The 13,412-nt window shown below is 42.3% G+C and overlaps 1 protein-coding gene across 2 annotated transcripts in view; it reads left to right on the top strand.

Annotated features, from left to right (window-relative positions):
- Nucleotides 1-11,421, top strand: part of AMTN (amelotin) — a 49,084-nt gene extending 37,663 nt beyond the window's left edge. For both annotated transcript variants that reach the window (XM_078677469.1, XM_078677468.1), the window contains exons 7-10: nt 850-948; nt 3,791-3,826; nt 6,839-6,865; nt 9,185-11,421. In XM_078677469.1, coding sequence (XP_078533595.1) covers nt 850-948; nt 3,791-3,826; nt 6,839-6,865; nt 9,185-9,784 — 762 coding nt within the window. In that variant the 3' untranslated portion in view covers nt 9,785-11,421. The remainder of the gene's footprint in view (nt 1-849; nt 949-3,790; nt 3,827-6,838; nt 6,866-9,184) is intronic.
- The last annotated feature ends 1,991 nt before the right edge of the window (nt 11,422-13,412 follow it).

The following is a 13,412-nucleotide window of genomic DNA, read 5'->3' as shown; positions in this document are numbered from 1 at the left end:
TTAGCTTTAGTTGACCCTTGTGCAAAATTGGAAATGCTCACTAAGCTAAGGAATTTTATTTAAGGAAAACCTGCTTGTAGTAATTGTGGTTAATTAAGGTGACATCCTTCAGAAGATCTACATTTGATGCTTTTCAGGAAATAAACTATTATAGCCAGAAAAGGAAGGTTTCTTTCCAAAGAGTTTGTATACCTTTTCCCAAAGTATTCCTTACTGGTTTTGCATGTTGAGCACACTTCTGAAAAGGAAAGGGGCAGCTACAGGTTGTTCTCTGTTGTTCAGGTCCCTTATCATATAGAAAGCCCTTCAGGGCTTTCTGAGGGGATCAATCATACCCCTAAGAATTGAACATTTTCAATGGAACTCTATGAATAAGCAGTTTACTGAGAACTGTGATGTAGAGCTAGGGTAGCCGAGTCAAACCGGAAGAGGGTCATACCACTCCAAAAAACGGGATTCACAACTCTTTGTGATGACCAATCTTTAGCTATTTTCTTACTATTCCTTCACAACCATTACACATAACAAACCAACACTGAAGGCCATTGATGGGATAACTCAATTTAATCCAGAATATAACACTGAAGTATCACATTTTGCAACTCAGGTTTCTTGAATACATCTCCGGACTCCTTATCAATCTCATCCAGATGTATCTTAAAAACAACATTCAGGTTAAGTGGCCTCAAAGCAACATGCGTAATGCTATATAAAACATTGGAAACATAAAAAGATAAATATACTTACAAGCAAAGCAAAGTAACTACATGAATGAATGACAACATACATTTCCTGTAAGGTTAAGTTAGGTTGACAAATATGTCTCTAAGATGTTTTCTTCTTTCACAGGGTAACCAACAACCAGGAGTCATGCCATACCCACAAGCCCTTCCGATGAATGTGGGAGAAATGACAGTCCACCATCCAATGTTTCCCCACCCCCATCATGTAAGCAAGTCCCTCTTTTCTTTTTGTAATTTATGTCAGTCATAAACAGACCACTTATTTGCCACTTTGTACAAGATTCACATTGGTGCTTTAATACCGAAGTGTCCAAACTCGACTTTACAGCCTGAGCAAAAATTGCATAACCTAAAACTTCGGTCAGATCAAGTGCTGCTTCCACATCTAGGATTAGGGAGTAACATATGCTATTAGTATGTTATTCCCCATTCCAAGGTGTGCAATGAAGAATGAGGGTGCGTATTGAGTACCTGGTAATCCTGCACAATTTTAATTTAAGTAGTGCATATGCTTTTGTTGTGTTCAGAAGTATTTACAATATTCCTCTGTGTCCAAAACAACTGAGTGAGAGGCTGGATTTTTAGTTGGAATGGTTGCTGGTCCACCACAAGCAATATGTCACTATTTATGTTCAGTCTATTGAAGTTTTCAGTAATTCACACCTGAGTTTAACTCGTCGTAGGTATGGCACACATCAAACAGGCTTAACTTTAAAAAATATGTAAACCTCTTGGAAGTAGCAAAACAGTTATAAAGTTGATAGCACAACATAATAAAAACCCACTGAAATTTATAAAAGTAGAGAATAACTTGATGAACAAAATGACACAAAAATAAAGAGTATCGGAGAGATGAATATTCAAAGTTTTAAATAAAAAAAGAGCACCATAAAGCACAGCTGGGGTCATCTGGTCATGCCAGACCAGGTCAAATAAAAAGTTAAGGCTGAACACGATGGATCGCTGGTCAGATACAGGGATAGTGTTCATCTCTGTAGGAAATTTACATTCTGACTTAGAAACTTTCATGAAGAAAAATTAGTTGTCGACGAGTCTCGGCGGGGCAAGCTGAATCTGAAGCAGACCTCAACAATGGCGGGTTGCTGAAGCACAAGGTCCTAGTCATTGACAAAGGTGGGAGAACTTCTATCTGGCAAAGTCTGAAGTCCATTCCCAAGAAGGCCTCAATGTCAGAGGCTCCGTGACATTGGTCCCTCAAGGTCCTCTACATTCAGACTTAAAAACATTTACTGAAGTCCCTATTTCCTTCAGTGGGACAAACCAGAAAAATGAGGCCGGCTGGTAATTCAACTTTGGGAGCTGTGGAGGCAACGGTGAAGCCAATCTCTATAGTTTCTTCAGTGTAAAGTTGGCAAAATGTATTTAAGTCCCAGATTTTGCAGTATGGGCAGGGGCATACACTCTAACCCCAGCCAAGCTATCAAGGACCTCGGGAACAGAACTTGGGGGTCAGGACTCACTCCATCAGAAGCCACAAAAAGGGTATGGGGCAGGTCCAGTTGAAACTGCTCAGCTGGCTCATCCTGGAAAGTGGGCTTCTTGCAGTTTTTGTGTTCCTGCCGTTTAACAGGAGTTCAGCCAAATGATACTTGGAGTCTTCCTCTTAGTCCGCAGTACAGGTTGGAGCAGGTCCAACCCTTGGGTTTCTTCGCACTGGTCACAATATTAAATGCAAGCCGCCTTCTGCCTTTCAAAGGTGCAGTATTTTCAGTGTTGGCTGTCCAGGGGTGCCACATTTATTCCTGGCACTTACCTGTGGGTGGGAGTGACTACTAGCCCCTTCTTGCCAATAAGGAAAAAGTTCCTAGACGTAACCCTGCCCACTTATGCAGCAGTTCCCAAGTGCCCTATTGCAAACAATCCCACATTGCCCATCTCTACCTGAATCCAACATGGCATAACCTTTCTTCCCTTGTTCAGAACTCCTGTGCCAATACTAGAGGTCTGGCCAAGAATATGAGCGTCCAGCCCCCAACCTGGGATACCTCAAAACTGCTTCTGGGGGCAGCTCCTCTCCCAGTGCTATCAGTGCCTGGCTGACTAGTTAGATGAAAGGGAGATGGGCTCCAGTGTGAGCTAATTAGCTCCTGGATGACAGTTAGTAGCACAGGCAAATAGACTTCTAGAGGTTTTAGGCATGCTAAGGGTAATTTATCAAAAGTATCTTTTGTAGAATGTTTGTTACAAATCCGACTTTACCAATGAATTGCATTTGTAATAAACATTTTAAAAAGTCCAAGAATTAACTCTTTATCTGCTTCTGAGGGAGAGCTAACTTTATTAGTTTTAATAAAGTATCCCAATGCTTTCCCTATGGAACACCTAATCAGGGTACAGTGAAATTAACTTTTATGGCATTGTCACTGTAAGGAAATATTTAGCATTAAACTTGTATGTGTTTAATTTTTACATATTATGCATCCTGCATTATGGACATTTATGGCCTCATTAGGGTGATTTATTAATATTTAAATTGACTAAGCCTGTCAAAAGACGTTATTTTGTCTGGTTGAATTTGCAGTTTAAACTGCACAACCAAGTTACTGGTAGCAGGTTTACAGTCAAGTATTTGCATTGTCACTTTAGTGGTGACACAATGAGTGCTGCAGTCCACTAGTGGCATTTAACTCACAGGCTCTGGGTACACTTGGTGCCATATACTAGAGACCTTGTAAGTAAATTAAATGTGCCAATTTTGAGTATATCAAAGTCAACATGATCTTTTTTCTAGTCAGGTCATATGCATTGTGCATAGGACAGCAGTGCCCCTGTGAACAGAGTCAAAAAAGGAACAAAATGTAGCAACATAATGGAGGTGACCATGCAAACACAGGCATTTTCCTACACTTTGCAATGACACAATGGGTACATGAAAATTATCAAAATGGTTTCATAACTGTAGGATTTAAATATACCATTGGCTTATGAAAAGTATAATTGTATTTCATATATAACCGATAGCTACATTTTCATATCTTCCAAATGTGCAACCCCAATGATGCATTAATATATAATTTATTTTACAGCTTTTCCCACTGATAATAACACAAATGGGACAACAGGTAAGATATTTGATAGAAAATTTAATGTGGGGCGTCAATGCACGTGATGAGCCAGCCTATTGGAATTTTCCATCCTCGAAACTATGATAGGAGATGTAAAGAGTCTTGCGGCCAGATTCATGAAAGGGCCGTTTTGCGAGTCGTTAATAGCGATTCATAAGGAATCGCTATTAAGGACTTGCAAAACGGGATTCATGTAGGAATTGCTAAATAAATTGCGATTCCTACACATTCCTTATTTGCGATTAGCAAATTGCTAATCGCAAATAAGGAATAACTCCCCATTCATTCCTATGGGCCTAAAGGCAAATAAGGATGCGATTTCAAGGGTGCAGGGGTGTCCAAAGGACACCCTGTAGCACCCCTGAAATGTGAATTTACACTGATGTTGTGCACACACATGTCCAAAGGACATGTGTGTGTGTAACATGCAACTTAGAAAAATGCATTAAAATGCATTTTTCTAAGTTTTCGCTATTTACCACGAGGTTTGACTTCGTGGTAAATAGCGGTCCTAAATTGGGAATTCGCTATTTTTAAATGTTTCATAAATAGCATTTAAGGAATCTCTAATAGAGATTCCTTAAATGCTAATCCTCGCATATTTGCGAATTCTTTATTAGCGATTTTTGCATTTTGGATGATGAATTCCAAATGCAAAAATTGCACTCGCAAAGGGACAGATTCTCAGAATCTGGCCCTTTTGCGAGCGCATTTCGCTTGATGAATCTGGCTGTTGGTTCCTTGAGTAATGCAGAGAGTGATTTGACTGTAAGCATTCAAAAAGTAAAAAAACAGGTTTGCGTTCAAACCGATGCCATTATGAAAATAAGATATTGGTCCTTATGAGTACAGGCGTTAAGGAAATTCAAAGGTAATGTGAGGGGTTTATGTTGAATGAACGTGGTTTGAGCTGATTGGACATTTCAAATATGAAACCAGAAGAAAGGTTTCTGTTGTTATGATGGCAGCCATCTTGACATTGTCCTTATTCCCCTTCGACATAATAGGAGCCATTATATAGACTAGGCATATTATTTTTTCCAACAATCCTCAGAAAAATAAAAACATCTGAACCTGAAATGAGTAGGCAAAACGTTAAAGTTTTTGTAAATGGCATTGCCTCAGGATATTACATTTGCCAATATTCTTAGGAATGTTAAAAATAATCTTAGAGGCTGATGACGTCTTTGGCACAGCTGCACCGGCTCTCCAAAGAGACACAGTTGCGCTGGCACACCAAAGATGCACAAGGACCGCCTGCCTTATTAGTTAAACTCACATAAGTTGGACAATCTTTTGCCTTTCCCACGTCGGTGCAAGAAAAACAGGTACCGCAATGGGAACAGCAAAAATGTTCCGCCACTGCATGGGCGGTGACATGAACTGGGGGTGCAAGCATACAGGGAGCACATGTTGTGCCCCTCCTGAATGCATCCCCATGGCGGAGGGTATAGGGGTCCTTTGGGGACCCATTTGTTTCTGCACCGCCAGCATTTTCATGGTGGGCTACTGCTATAAAATGGCTGGCGGTGCAGGAACTCGTAATATGCTAGGTGGGCTACTGCATCAGTCCCGCTGAGCATGTTACATTGTGGCACAGCTCCGCCACTGCCTGAGAAGGACTATTCCCTTGTGCAGGCGGCAGTCCACCATGGTAAAACTTTGAAAGTCGTAATTCGGCAGATGGTGGACTGCTTTAGTTGATGGGGCTCTGCATCAAAACGTATGGAAGTTTGCGCTGATCCACCACCAGTAACACCCCTTGATGCGAAGCTGCGCAAAGAGAATTTGGTGCTGCGAAAAGGTCATCTCACCAGTGTGAAACACCTATAGTGCAAGAAAATAAATCACTTCTACCATTTTGTGCCACTTTGCATCGATCTGTGTCATTCTAGATCTGGCACACAGCCTTAGTAAGTCTGGGCCTTAATGTCCAAGTCCATTTCTGTATACTGTTCCTTGCAGATACATGGTACCTCTGATAATGCAATCTGTTCAGAGGGCCCTACAACTAGCTTCCATAGTTTTGTAGCCCATGATGTGGTTTCATTGTACGATTTTTATGACAGTTTTAGTTCAACACACACTAAGTCCCACATCCATTACCATACCTTTTAGTTAACAAAAATTCAGACCTATTGACTTTGCTAAAATGTGTTTTTATTAGCAGACTCCTCTGTATATTCCTAAAAACAAGAATCTCAGCTGATTAAATCGTTAATTTGCGAACATGTTCTGCTTTCTCACTAGTTTCTTACTCCCACTCCTCTGAAAATTGATGTCACATAAACTTTTAACTGTCTCATCAGACAATCAAACACAGCCAGTGGAACTCTAACCTTCATCTGTCGCGTGTTCGCTTTTGATGCCATACCTGCTTATGTATGATAGTCACTGCATTCTATACATGTACAATACCTGCTTCAGAAGTTGTAGTTAAAAAACTAATCACACGTGCAATAAATATAAAATGTAGTGAGAATGCCATGGGCCCTGGTGCAAGCAAGGAAAATATCAATTTTACCTTCTGTTGGAATAATAAAATATAACAATCATCAGGGTTCAGTGGACTCTGGGCCCTGGTGCCCCTGATGAACCAATGGTAGCTACACCCCTGACTTATATTTACCCCCCAAATTATAGGGTGTTACAGATGTGCCGTAGGTGATAGATACACCCGACAATATTTTTGTGTCTCCCTAATACATGACATGATTATCCATTCTTCACAGCGAATAGATGCGGGGTTGGTTAAAACAAATCCAGGGATCTATAGCACAGTTCCCCAAATATTCACCCATGGCCAATGTCATGGCATTCATTGTCTATGAAGATCACGTTTAAACATATTGTGACAACAAATGTGATTCATGTGTAGTTTTTTTGTATGCCAAAAGTGCACATTCTAAAAGGATATGTTGTTCTGAAGGGAATCAGAAGTCTGCTTTAACCACCTGCACTTTACACGCGATTACCACCAACTAATTTATTCTCTTGTTTCTCTTTTAGGGGATGCTATTGAGCTCAGAGGAAATGGTAACTATCTTTGATAAACAGCAACTTTCCCATAAAACCATATTTAAGCACTTGAGGGATGTGTGTGTGTGTGTATATATTTATATATATAGCTCAGTGGGGAGTGTCCAACAGTAAACCGCACGCCAGCGCAGGTATGCTTGTCCCCAACAAGGCCTTTATTGGTACGGACAATTCAGCTCACAAATAATTAGCAGTTGACAGCAGCCCAACGCGTTTCAAGACATTTCTCTTCCTCAGGGGCGTGGCAGTCCAAAAGAGCATGACGGGCTGCAACTTCCTTAAATGTCTATCGCACTCCATTGGTTGGACGCTCTGAATGAGGCTGTGCGTTGCCTTATGAATGTTGCAGTGCCGAATGTTCCCACAAATGGATGCGCACGACATCTCTGCCGAGCGTCATTATCCTCAATCCGTTACCTGCGCCCCACATTGCGAGCTCAAATAATTCCTCCGAGTTCGGTGGCCCCCTTGTTGTGAAATGGTGCTGGTTCAGTGGCAGGACGGCCGCTACACATAAAGCTCAGTGGGGAGTGTCCAACAGTAAACCGCACGCCAGCGCAGGTATGCTTGTCCCCAACAATGCATTTATTGGTACGGACAATTCAGTTCACAAATAATTAGCAGTTGACAGCAGCCCAACGCGTTTCAAGACATTTCTCTTCCTCAGGGGAGTAGCAGTCCAAAAGAGCATTAAGGGCTGCAAACTTCCTTAAATGTCTATCGCACTCCATTGATTGGACGCTCTGAATGAGGCTGTGCGTTGCCTTATGGATGTTGCATTGCCGAATGTTCCCACAAATGGTTGCTCTTGTCATCTCTGCCAAGCGTCATTATCCTCAATCCGTTACCTGCGCCCCACATTGCGAGCTCAAATTCCTCCGAGTTCGGTGGCCCCCTTGTTGTGAAATGGTGCTGGTTCAGCGGCAGGACGGCCGCTACACATAAAGCTCAGTGGGGAGTGTCCAACAGTAAACCGCACGCCAGCGCAGGTATGCTTGTCCCCAACAATGCATTTATTTGTACGGACAATTCAGCTCACAAATAATTAGCAGTTGACAGCAGCCCAACGCGTTTCAAGACATTTCTCTTCCTCAGGGGCGTAGCAGTCCAAAAGAGCATTAAGGGCTGCAACTTCCTTAAATGTCTATCGCACTCCATTGGTTGGACGCTCTGAATGAGGCTGTGTGTTGCCTTATGGATGTTGCAGTGCCGAATGTTCCCACAAATGGATGCGCACGTCATCTCTGCCGAGCGCCATTATCCTCAATCCGTTACCTGCGCCCCACATTACGAGCTCAAATAATTCCTCCGAGTTCGGTGGCCCCCTTGTTGTGAAATGGTGCTGGTTCAGCGGCAGGACGGCCGCTACACATAAAGCTCAGTGGGGAGTGTCCAACAGTAAACTGCACGCCAGCGCAGGTATGCTTGTCCCCAACAATGCATTTATTGGTACGGACAATTCAGTTCACAAATAATTAGCAGTTGACAGCAGCCCAACGCGTTTCAAGACATTTCTCTTCCTCAGGGGCGTAGCAGTCCAAAAGAGCATTAAGGGCTGCAACTTCCTTAAATGTCTATCGCACTCCATTGATTGGACGCACTGAATGAGGCTGTGCGTTGCCTTATGGATGTTGCAGTGCCGAATGTTCCCACAAATGGATGCTCTCGTAATCTCTGCCAAGCGTCATTATCCTCAATCCGTTACCTGCGCCCCACATTGCGAGCTCAAATTCCTCCGAGTTCCGTTGCCCCCTTGTCGTGAGGTGGTGCTGGTTCAGCGGCAGGACGGCCGCTACACATAAAGCTCAGTGGGGCCTATTTTCTGCTGAGTGCAACTGCATGTACACATATATTTTGCTGAATGCAGCATGCTATGCTCAGCAGAAAGCAAGACTTCACTTGCACACTTCCTGTAACTCACTATATTTGACTCTTGGAATTACAAGGGCAGTGTCAATATATTAGTGACAGTATATTCGTTTTCCATACAAAATTAACTCATTAAGTGTGGGTGAAAAACCAATATAGATAGAAAGATCTAATGAATGATTTTCCTTTTCGCTCTTAAGAAACTTATGTTGTTTTGCATTTCATTTGGGCTCCCTTTGGTATTAGAATGAAAGAACATCAAGATAATTCAGCCACAAAATAATGCCACACAATTAGCTCTTTTGTGCCACATAATTTATTTACCTGCTGCACAATTTAGTCCTGTACTGCTGCATAATCCTAGCGGTCCTCTATATAAGCTATTATATTGCTTTCAATTTATCACTGTGTTCGATCATTACTAACACTTTTCTCATTTCCTTTCAGCCACTTGTGCCACAGGTCTTCGCTGGAGTGATTATGCCACACTATGGGTCTGTTTTACCAGCATACCCAGTATTACCAGGAATGTCTGCATTTCCAGGATTATCAGTATTACCACCACTGTTGCAAGGGGCAGCGCGTCCTGCAGCTGAGGCTGAAATCAGTCTAGATGAACAAGCAGCTGTTCCAATGGGCCAAGCAGGGTCCAACCTCAACAAACGGGGAGAGACGTCAAGCGCCGCGCCTGGTGTCACACCAGCCCAAGACACGGGAGAAGTTCTTGCAGTCACAGTACCTGCAGGAGTCAGGAAGGGAGTAACTGAAGGTAGCCTGACAGGACCAGGCTCTGCTGGACTCTTGCAAACTTTCACACCACCCGCCGGCTTGAGGCAATTTTCTACTGACAGTGCAACCGAGGTCATGTTCGTGGAACCCACTGGTGTAGTAACCGAAACGTCACCAGATGCAGTAGATGAGAGACATCCACATTCATACAGGCCACAGAACCAAGGGTTCAACAGCTTGGGGAGAGGTGACCAAAACCTGGCAATGGCCGTGCCTGACCTCAAGCCTCTGAGGAAGCAAAAGAAGAGGCGGGCTTAAAATACGCATGTTCTAGATGAGGAGGAAGTTCAATTGAACTGTGGTACCTTAATGTTCATCAACAGTGAACTAAATTCTAATGCCATGATCACAATTTGAGCAAAAATCCAATTTCGAGCACACACATAAATTTGCCTCCTTTACAAGAATACAACTCTGGTGCTGCTTTTACACTCCAGAGATTTTGCCTGCATAATTTTCTTAGGTAAAATGTAACTTAATTATGCGGAAATATAACAGAAAAAGCTACACATGTGTTAAGTAAGCCCTATTCGCAGTTCCGATGCTTGGAATCGAGTGCAAGCAGCTGTCTCAGCAAATACCACATCCTCAACAATTAATATTTACCAGTCACATAATTTAACCCCGATATTTGCCCAGATCATGGTTAGACCATTGCACATCTTCATAGGAGTACTAGTACTACTCATGTGCAAGAAAAAAGTGAACATTTGGAATATAAATCGCTTGTCTTGCATTCTGCAAGACCTAAAACTAAATGCATCAGTGTTGCAATGCATGAACTTTGGGGAGCGGGGGTCCCACGGACTATTTCTTCAAATGTTAGCGGCACAATGCATTGCATGAATGGCATACATAGGATGCTGGGTGACTTCTAAAGCTAATGCCGACCACAATGGTGGCAATAGATTTTCCATTTAAGTAATAAAACGCACCAAACCGTATAGTTTGGTACAAGATTCACAAACCTTTTGGGAACGAGTTACAAAGATTGTGCTACGAGTAGATATTACTCTAGTAGTACACCTGGTTTATAATTGAATTCCAAGGATACTCATGGCTTACTACAGGCTTACTCCTGGAATTCAGGAGTATGCCAACAGTACTCCAAGAGTAAGTTACAGCAACATAATTCTGAATCTGGTCATTTTTAATGTAACTTATTTTTGCGATTCTTATGGCTTACTCCTAAATTCTAGAAATAAACGCTGTTACGAAAGTGAGTTACACGTGCCCATAGCAACGTTATTATGCAACAAGCCCTCTGATCCCAATTCACAAAACATTTTTCTATTAGTAGTCATGCTCACATTTGGAACAACCTTTGTTTGTCAGTTCTAATGTTTAACTACGAATAGCACTGATTCAAACGGCATGTAACAAAATGTGTCAATATGTAAGTGTCATTGATTGTTATTTAGCACTTATATTGCAAACTTGTGTAGCGCACAATCTGACAGTGGTACCGAAGGGTACTCGGCAGTGATCAAAAAGTACTTTCTCGACGTCATCCATTTTATCTCCTCTCACGAGCATCCTATTATTGCTAATATTAGTGCTGGACCACTGTTCTGGGCAGATTTCTGTGAATATGTAAAATGGATGGCAGCTAAATTCATATGTCCATTACAGTCTGGTTGATGCCTGGAGTAAAGGGTATTTACTGCGCTGCGTGTTCCTAGTTGAACGTTTTACAAGATCCTAATTAGGAAAACGTTAATGTTACTTAATGTCCACTTTTGACAAAGAATCACTGGAAAAAATACATTGTGTTTCTTTTTTTTTGATTTAGTAAAACTTTTTATTGATAAAAAAAATATAAGTGGAATATACATTTTTTTGGCATTTTTTGTATACAGTCCATTTGTGAATCCGCGCATTGTGTTTCAATAAAATGCTTGTACAAATGCTTGTGTTTTCTTTTTTAATACAAGTCTGGGAGCTCCTTCAGCAGTATGATTACTTTTATTTCTCCTCTCAAAATTGCATCTGGCTCTATCTACACTCGCTCATCTCACTTCCTCCTTACAGTTTGTAATGAAGCTCTACAAAATAAACACTTTCTATTGTACCGAACACATCAGGTTTAATTAATAACCCTCTAGTGATCCCCGAATTCTAAGAACACATCATAACATTCCATGTGCATTTGTAAAGCGCATGTTCACTCGTAGGTATCTTGTGCTGAATAATAGATGTTACCCAACTCAATGCTGCTCATTTTATTAGCCTCAGAAGGATTAAAGGCTGAATGTACCAGCTGGGATTTGGACCTGTGATCATGAGGTCAAACACAGGCCCCTACAGTCGACACATTATTCAACTAACCCACCAGACCTGGACATTAGTTTCCACGCATGGTTCATGTTCTCCTAAGTAGGGTTACAAATAGACAGGATGACACTTTGACATCTTTGACAGTAAAACAGTACTAGAACACTAAGAATACAAAGTGAACTGCAGTTTCTCTCTTCAAAGGGCGACTGGCGGGTGCACTTACTAACAGCTCCTTTGCCTCTGGGCCCACGTCTATAATATGGCATGGTGCACTTTCAGGGGAAACATGCCCCTTCCTTTGCATGGGGCCATAAACCCATGTCATTTGAAGAAATGCCCCTTTAAGATCAAGCTGTGCTATACATGCACCAGTACGATCTGTATTACAGAAGGCCTTGCACAGGCATTTACTGCCCCTTCTCTATTACTAAAGTACCCTAGGGCGCAGAAAGCAGACACACACCCTTTGCTATGCCCCCCTGATCTCTTTTAGTAAATGAATATGCACAGAGTATGATATACTACCATAAGAACATCTAGTAGTGATGCTTAACCTCTTCTATGCTCATGACGAGCTCAGCTCGTCATGAGGCACAGTGCAGCTTCACTCATGACGAGCTGAGCTCGTCACGGCCGTTGGAACTTGCACGCGGGTACAATTACTCCGCTGTGCTGAACGTTCGAAAAATGGGTGTGGTTGTGACGGATGAGTGCAGCTGCACTGTGCCTCATGACGAGCTGAGCTCGTCACAAGCACAGCGGCACCGCGCGTGGCCCCCCGCACAGCGGGGGGGGAAACACCCCGCAGCGAAGAGGTTAATCCATGGCTGATTAAGTATTAAACATATCAGAGAATGGGTGAGAACCATGAATCCCATGGACACAGCTGATAAAGGAGCAGACTACCTCCCTCCATTCTAACCCACTCTCTCCCCAATTTATGAAGGGAGCATCCCAGTGGACACCCACTATGACAATGAGCTGTTCATACCTACTGTCCCCACAGGTCTCTCCTTGGAACAGAACTCTCAGGTTTCATCAGATGAATGTCCTAGAGACAGCAATGTCTTAAGAATACTAGATGTTTGGGCCATTGAGGTGCAGTAATTGTAATTGCAGTGTTTGAGCCAAATGGTTGGAACCCTGCACTGCTACAAAGCCTATGAGTTCTCTATTAACACTAGTTCAGAAATCAATTTGTGTGACGATGGAGGACCCAGCCAGTCAACAATGAAAACCATGTTTCAAAGCTAAGATCCACGTTTTGAGAATAATGTTGCCAAAGTACTTTTAGACTACATAATGAACTGTCCAAACCTTGTGCACTCCTCTCTTCAGCCATCTTAAGTACTGCATAATGGCCTTTTGCAATTCTGATGGCAGAAAGGGGCCAATATTAGAATCACATTTGAGTCAAAATTACCATTTGCAACCTGGCTTTCTTGGCTCTTTCAGTCGTGATTGCTCCAAAATCATTACCAGAGGGGTCTATACCAACTTCTGTTCAAGAGTTCTCTATTGTCAAGAATACTAGTGCTATGGTTCGCTTACAATCATAAGAGACACAAGTCACTACCTTGTGGTCTAAGGCATCTTCCACACACGTGGA

The sequence above is a fragment of the Lissotriton helveticus genome, chromosome 2_1 (assembly GCF_964261635.1).
Source record: "Lissotriton helveticus chromosome 2_1, aLisHel1.1, whole genome shotgun sequence".
Lineage (NCBI taxonomy): Eukaryota > Metazoa > Chordata > Amphibia > Caudata > Salamandridae > Lissotriton > Lissotriton helveticus.
Note: the sequence above shows the minus strand (reverse complement) of the source record. Positions and strands in the feature narration are given on the sequence as shown.